Below are 8,192 nucleotides of genomic sequence, written 5' to 3' on the forward strand. Positions count from 1 at the left end.
ATCATCAAAATTAAACGAAATAAACATTTGAAATATATGAGTTTGTATGTAATGTATGAATATAATATACAAGTTTCACTTTTTAAATGGAATTACTGAAATCAATCTACTTTTTCATGATATTCTAATTTTATGACCAGCACCTGTATACTTCAAGCGCTTGCTGACTGAACAAGATCTTGCAATATTACGCCACATTACACATAACATTATTTTCAATGATTGATGAAAATGGTTATAACTCCATCATCACCATTTCTTATCATAAGGAGATCTTAGTTTAAATCTCTGGCATGGAAAGCAACGGGTGATATGCGTTCTTTCAAGAAAAGCGAGGTCTTTCATTTTCCAAATTAGTATTTATCCAATTCAATTAAAACAATTAGTGGAAAACAGTGACGACTAATTTAATCTAATTTAATTAATTACTAACAGAAAGGTACAGGTGACTTCTTGTGCATAGTAATTTTTTTGATCAACTAAATAAAATAAAAAAAAGTTAAACAAGGTCTCACCTGGTGTTCAAAGGAGTGATGAAGATGAACTGCCGAAGGTGCTGCCGCTCTGACAGCTCCAGGAGGAGATCCAAACAGATTCTCCGATTGTGCATGTCCTGCAGAGGGAACAGAAGCTGATCCATCACACATTCCCACAGCCTGGGACGGCTCAGCGCAGCCCCGACCCATCCTGAGCGCTCACCATGTAGACGTCGAACTCGTCGAGGCATCTGAACGGCGACTCTGTGATTTCCCACAGGGAGAGCATGAAGCACACGGTGGAGAAGGAGCGCTCGCCGCCGGACAGCGACCTCATGTCGCTCGCGCCGTCTTTCTCCCTGCCTGGAGGCTTTACCTTTGTGCCACAACAGGTTTGAATGACTCAACAGACTCCTTTTAAATGCATTTCTAATTAAAGCCTACGCCATTCTATAAACTCTCAAACTCAGCAGACCCTTTGAAGAAAGGGAGGGTTATAGACAATATCTTACTTGTTATAGGTACATGTTTGAATGACTCCACTTTAGAGAAAAAAACAAAACAAAAAAGAGTTTAAAGGCTCCAGAAGACAACATAAGAAGTCATGAAGTCAGTTCTCGGTCACACACCTTTCATCATCCACAAGACACTCGGATCAGAACTCCCAGGAAGCTCCTCCCTCCTCCTACAGAGTTTCTCCCCGCCGACTCCTCGACTCTCCTGTCCTTGTACAGATTTTTGCTTCCCTTACCGCGACCAGACGTGTTTATAAAACCGACTGAGACAATCCGAGCCACGAAGAGCCGCCTGTGTCTCTGCTGCCTTTTTAGGTTCACAGGTTTATAAGTTTTGCTGGAACAGCCGTAAAGACGGCTGTATTTTCTAACAGCCTCCAGCTGCTTCTCAGCGTTGCAGCAGAAGCAAAATGACTCCCTTAAAGCTCATAAACACGCCCACAACAACGTCTGACCAATCACACGATACTTGGCACAAACCCCTGTGAGAAAAACTCCAGACTTCACTTTGTGACTTCTCATGGAGGATGGAAAAGCCTTTGTTCTGACAAATCAACGAGCTAATGGCTAGTTTGAAACCACATTAGATGGTTGCCGTCTTAAAACAACTTCAGTCACTAAAAATTCATTGTGGTTAATGAGAACGTTATTTCAGAATCCTTTACACCACCATCAGTTTTGCATTACATGGTTATTAACATAAAACGTTTTTTTTTTTTTCCTGACCTTATTCTTCTCTTAAACCAGGACACTTCCAGATTGTGGAAACTGTGAAGCATTCTTTCGGTGTTAGCCTCAGTGCCTTTTTTTTCCAATGAAGCCATTAGCTTTGTCACGCTAAAATTTGCCAAAAACTACAGGTGAGATATAATTTCCAAAACTTCCTGCCCGGATAAAGGATGTAGCAGTGACCGGTGAGGGAGAATAAACTGTGAACCTAAAGGATTTTAAACATCAAGAGTCACTATTCTTCACAATTTTACACATTTGTCAATGAAGGAAAACAACTTAACCAGAAATGGTCTCCAAAAGGCGTGAAAACCGGTTGTATGGTAAATAATGCAAGAAGCAGCAGCTGTAAGCTGTAGCACTTCCTGTGCCTTTCTGTTAGGAATATCTAAAAAACATTTTCCTGGAATAACCAGCTCACTGAAGCCCAAATGCAGGTTTTTTTAAATTAAGAATGCTATTTAATATGTTATTTTTAAATGTACAAGTTCTGCTGAGGATTGTAAAATATTCTATTTAAGCTAAGCAATCATTGTTTTATTTTGTAATTGAAAAATACACAATGGACAAAAATTTTACTGATCTGTGTTAAATATCAGCCAACTTCTGCCCTAATTTCTAAACGTCAGAATGGGCCACAGAGAAACTCATATTGGTCTAACACTGTCTGTAACAGGTAAGATATTCATTGCTTCCAATGTTCACACGGAACCCCACATCAATAGGTGTGAACTAGCCTTTTAAATACAAAAATATAACATTTTTAGCACCTCTGTAAGTTAAATTAGAGAATAAAAGAATCCTCAAGAAGCAGAAAAAGGCTGAGTTCACCTCAGCTTCAGTTCTCAACATCTGAATAACTGCAGACAAAACTCACAGCTTCTTGTACAAAAACATCTAAAAAGTGTGGCGTACATTTGTATTTAGCCCCCCTGAGTCGGTACTTTGTAGAACCACCTTTCACAGTAATTCCAGCTGTGAGTCTCTGAGGTTTGTCTCCACCAGCTTTAGAGGATGAAGCTTTTGCCCATTCTTCTTTGTAAACCAGCTGCAGCTCAGTCAGATTGGATGGTGAGCGTCTGAACAGCAGTTTTCAAGTCTTGCCACAGATTCTCAGTTGGATTTAGGTCTGGACTTTGACTGGACCATTCTAACACAGGAACATGCTTTGGTCTGACCCATTCCATTGTAGATCTGGTTGGTGAACCTCCGCCCCAGCCTCTAACAGGTTCTCTGTCCTGTATTTAGCTCCATCCATCAGCTCTGAGCAAGTATCCTGTCTGATCCCCACAGCATGATGCTGCCACCACCATGCTTCACAGTGGGGATGGTGTGGTGTTAGGTTAGGTCTGATCTGAGCAGAGCAGCTTCCTCCACATGTTTGCTGTGTCAAACTGCAGACAGGACTTCTTCTGGTTTGCTTTCAACAACAGATTTCTTCTCGTCACTCCTCCATAAAGGACAGATGTGTGGAGTCCACGACTGATAGTTGTCCTGTGGACAGATTGTCCCTCCTGAGCTGTGGACCTCTGCAGCTCCTCCAGAGTTACTGTGGGGTTCTCGGCTGCCTCTCAGATGAATGCTCTCCTTACCCGGCCGGTCAGTTTAGGTGGACGTTCATGTCTTGGTAGGTTTGAAGTTGGGCTGAACTCTTTCCATCTTCAGATGATGCTTTGAACAGTGACTCTGTGAGACGCTCGAAGCTTGGGATGTTGTTTTCTAACCTAACCCTGCTTTAAACTCTGACCTGTCTGCTGTGTTCCTTGGTCTTCATGGTGCTGTTTCAACAAACCTCTGAGGCTCACAGAACAGCTGAATTTATACTGAGACTAAATTAGACACAGGTGGATTCTGTTTACTAATCAGGCGACTCCTGAAGGCGATCAGTTGCTCTGGATTTTAGTTCTCAGCATTAGGGAGGCTGAATATAAATGCATGCCAGTAAAATACTTTACAGTTTGTTGTAACGTGACAAAATGTGGAAAAGTTCAAGAGGTGTGAAGACTTCTTTCAAAGCGCACATATTGTCTGGCAAATTTTGTCAAAGAAAGAGAGATTACCACACATACCAAGATCGAAAGCGTCTCATTGTTGTGATCAAAGATCATGGAGCCGCAGCAGTTCATCTTTATCAGGAAGTTATTGAAGTATAATTTACACCTGACCGAGAGGGACCTTCAGGAGGAAGAGCAAATATTAAAATAAAATAAAATCAGGGTTTCCCGCTGCCATTTCAACAGCGCAACTGATTATTTACCTCCGCAGTATTTTGTATCTGTTCTGCCTGTCTGACATGATGTTTCTGAGACGGTCGATGAACTTCCGCAGATCTCTCACTTGGATGGTTTTCTCTTTGTAGAGGGAGAGGGCCTCAGCGTATTCCCTAACGAGGTCAGAGGTACAGACAGTTCAGTCAAAACATTTCTGACTTAAAATACATTAAATGCAGACTTTATTTGGGGCTGGCCAAGAGGCAGATGTGATTTAAGCACAGGGAAAAAAAGACTGAGTGGGAACAGAGGTCTCAGATAAACTGAATCTAATCTCATGTTTCCTATATTTTATTTTGCTTTTCTGTATCTCTTGTGCCCTCCGGTCTGGTTTGTTCTATGTCACTTCCGATCATTTTCTGGGAGCTCCTCTCATCTTTGCTTTTTTTTTTTTTTCCCCCTGCTGCCTCTGACCCAGAAATGAGTCTGGGCGCTCCACCTGAGGAGCGTCTCATTCGTACACCACGTCTGGTGGAGGGAGCAGTGAGAAACGAGGTGAGAGAAGGCTCGTTGGATAAGCTCAGAGTCGGGATGCACAAACGTTGTTCACTGTGCACAGACATATTGAAAGACAAACAGGTGTACAAAAAAGGTCCTCTTATTCTGTTTAATGCGTGTTACCTCGACTCCCCTCTCCTCCTGTCGCTTCCTGTCCTACTTTGAGGTTTCTTTTGATTTTCTGTCCTGCTTTAACCCATTTCTTTTATCATTTCCTGTGTTTAGTTCTGACCGTGTACCTTTATTTCCCCGAGTCCTTCCTTTGAGTTTCCTGATATCTCTTTTCACTTCATCTGCACTTTGGATGTTTTTATTTGGACATTCAGCTTTTCCAAAAAAAAAAGGATGCTGTCAACCGTTTACATAAAAAAATGCAAAAACACTATGAATTTTGAAATGTTCCATACGTGTTACTAGAGCCAGTAAAATGTACTCTAAACATGACTTAAAATACAGCAGAAAAATCATCTCTTTGAAGGCAAATTATAATTTTACAGTTTTCTTTAATAATTGGTTCTAGTTACACTTAAAGCTCTGTGTTTTGTTGCTTTGACTATCTGAAGGTGTGCACGTCTTTAAAGGCCGTTAATAGAAGTTCACAAATATACTTGATATAAAAATACACTTAGGACTTTCAGACTAAAGAACATTTGAGCGGTTTAATGAACTTCTGAAAAAAGTAAGTGTTATGATGAACACTTGAGGTAAACCTTTAGATAATTGAATTAATTCGAAAAAATCAGACATAATATATTAAAATATTAATGCTGTAATACCCAAACTGGGCCACTAGGTGGCAACAATGTCCACAATAACAACATATGAGAATATAAAGAAAGTGCATGCTTAGCTTGGTTAATAATTCCCTTTAAACATTTTTTTTCCTCCTTTGGCAGCTTTATCAGTTTTTTCTCAGTTAATAATTATTACAGCAGAGGATCAAAGGCTGACGGCGACCAGATCAGATTGAAGTGACACCCCAAAAACGATAAAAACCAGCTTCATATTTGTTTAGGTTTCTGTGTCACAAAGTGATGAGTGGAATAAAAAGTTACATCGTTTCTAAAAAGTTCCATATCACCTGTCCACACAGATCCATTATAACTGAGTTTTTAATAAGCACTACTTTAGAAAGTGTTTTTAATATTATATTAATTTTTCTCACTACCACTTTATGCCCTAAAACCAAAAACAACACTGAAGTCAATTTTACCTTTTTTTTTTTTTTTTTTTTGAGTAAGTGAGGGTGTTTGCACTGATTGGGCAGGTTGGACTTGTTAAATATTAATAAGCCTGATTCACAGTCAGGAAATAGCTGCTCCAAAATAATAGGAGTTTTGCTAAAGCTTAATTAGCATGAAACTAAAGAATAAAAGAATTCAATTTCCGATATTCTGACATTTGTTTAAGAAGGCTTTAAGAAAAGAGTCATTTCTGTTATTTAACTTAAATTAACAGTTAACGAGGGTGACTTCTGGGTGCGTATTTTAGAGTATAAAGTGATGCGTTAAGCAATCCATAAGTTAAAAATATCTCAGAACAATGTGCCAACAACAATTCACATTCATACAAAGTCTGGTAAGTTTGGTCACTACATACTTTAAATCTTATGACAAAGAAGACACAAAACAAAGACGGAAGTGTTTTATTACAGCATAATCCAAATTGGTGTCAGAATAAAAGCACCTAAAACTCCTCTCAGTGCCCCAGAAGCCTGGACCAACTTTGAAATCATTCCTACCATTCAGTCGGGTGGAGATGTTTTATGGTTTTTGACACTAGGTCCTGAAATCTAACGTAATGAAATCTCCCAGTAATTATGACAAAAAAAGTACTAATATTATTTTGTTCTCTTTATCTCATAAATGTGAAGATAGAGCACACCCACACCCAGCCTGTGTTATTCATGTTAGTCTGTTTATTTTCAATAAATTGAAGTTATGCTGCAAAAAAAACAAAACATTTCTAATCTTTATTTTGTGTCTTCTTTGTTATGGCTTTTAGGGTACATATAGTGACAATACTTAAGACTTTGCAAGAATGCAAAGTGTTGTTGGCACATTAAGTTGTTTTTTTTTTAAACATGAATTATGAATTGTTGTAAAATTCTCATTCTTTACATACAATATCAAAAATGCAACCAGAAGACATCCAGATTGACTGTTGTTTTAACTTAAATAACAGAAATGACACTTATATTAAGTTAGCTCTCAGTTCGGAGCACCTACTTCCTGGCTCTGTGGATCAGGCCAATCACATTGAGTCCAGAGCGGATACTTCCATTTTAGGGACAACCTACACCTCTGTCTTCCACAGAGACCTCTACCTCATGCTTCACTTTGATCCTGGCATTAATTTAAATTTAATCGTGTGCTGAAACAGTTAATAACTGGGGAATTTGTTAACGGTGCCAAAGAAAAATACAGTTTTGAGAATATCTTTCGCCAATTTTGATGTCTCAGTTTGCGTGTTGAATGGAGGTGAAACGCAGCAGAAATGATCCGAGCCGGGGCGTTTGACTCCATCACTGATATGCATGCAGTACTAGTCGAATGTTCAGATTAATTGTGTCGATGTTTGACTGCGTACTGCACGCCCGCACTGAAATAGAGGCTGTAACAAATACAATCGGGTAACAAGCAGGTCAGGGATGTTTCAGGAACACCTGCGATGGCTCACCTGACCACCTGCTCCTGCTCGCCGTGGCTGCTCTCGTACACCTTCAGTTTCTTCTTCAGCCGGGTGATTTCTGTGTCAATGCTCTTGGTGCTGCAGGTGACGATCAGCCGTTCAGGGCTGATCTGGGTAGCCTTGTCCACGTATTCCTGTTGGAGCGTGTGTTTTTTTTTTAATATGCTGACAATCTAACAAAGCGTCTCTGTGGTTCGACAGTAAAACAGAAAATCTAAATGTAAGGATTAAAACAAAAAAAAAGAAGCAGCAAACTTGTTACCTGTAGCTCTTCTTCTTTTTCAGAAAGGTCACTTTTCATGGCTTGGATGTTGTCTTCGTGAGTCTTCAGTTTTTTGTCTAGGATTTTCAGATTTCTCTCATGTTTCACACACTCTGCCTCCAGTTTCACCTGCTCGTCCTGATGGTCAGGAGCACAAAAAGAATTAGTTTCACAATGAACACTTAAAAAGCTACAAAACCATGTAACATATATAACCTCAATTTTAAAAAAAGTTAAAAGGTGGTGTAAAATGTAAATAAAAAGAATTAAATGATTTTCAAATTTCACAAACCCATATTTTATTCACAATGGAACATAGTAAACACATCAAATATTAATGTACAATTTTTATTAGTCTGTAAACATCTAGGAACTGAGGACATGATGGGATTTTTAAAGTTGGGGAGAATTATTAGGGTTCCAAGCCCGCGGAAGCAAGCGGGCGGCCAATGCAAGGCATGGCCGTTCGCCTGCTCCCAGCGGAGCAGGGAACCCTATTGTTTTTGTAAGGATTTTTAGTAATTTGTTATTTTTATTATTTTTCTCCGGTAAAACTACGTGGCCAGAAAAACGAGAAAATGCTGGGAAAAATCTAACCACACAGCCTGATACAAAATCCCTACCGCTACTCAGACAAAAAAAATCATATCGTCCCATGCCTAGGGGGCGCTATAACAAAGGACAATGCGTTTTTGCGAATAACTCCTAAACCGTAAGTCCTACACTCAAAATCTTGATGGCACCTGAATCT

At 39.5% G+C, this 8,192-nt stretch overlaps 1 protein-coding gene across 2 annotated transcripts in view; it reads right to left on the reverse strand.

Annotated features, from left to right (window-relative positions):
* smc6 (structural maintenance of chromosomes 6) overlaps positions 1-8,192 on the reverse strand; it is a 38,737-nt gene that overhangs the window by 2,846 nt on the left and 27,699 nt on the right. For both annotated transcript variants that reach the window (XM_017421589.3, XM_017421588.3), the window contains exons 21-26: positions 7,442-7,579; positions 7,168-7,313; positions 3,978-4,103; positions 3,790-3,895; positions 700-852; positions 516-613 (exon numbers count right to left, since the gene is read on the reverse strand). In XM_017421589.3, the coding sequence (XP_017277078.1) occupies positions 516-613; positions 700-852; positions 3,790-3,895; positions 3,978-4,103; positions 7,168-7,313; positions 7,442-7,579 (767 nt within the window). The remainder of the gene's footprint in view (positions 1-515; positions 614-699; positions 853-3,789; positions 3,896-3,977; positions 4,104-7,167; positions 7,314-7,441; positions 7,580-8,192) is intronic.

This window comes from Kryptolebias marmoratus, linkage group LG10 (genome assembly GCF_001649575.2).
Source record: "Kryptolebias marmoratus isolate JLee-2015 linkage group LG10, ASM164957v2, whole genome shotgun sequence".
Classification (NCBI taxonomy): domain Eukaryota; kingdom Metazoa; phylum Chordata; class Actinopteri; order Cyprinodontiformes; family Rivulidae; genus Kryptolebias; species Kryptolebias marmoratus.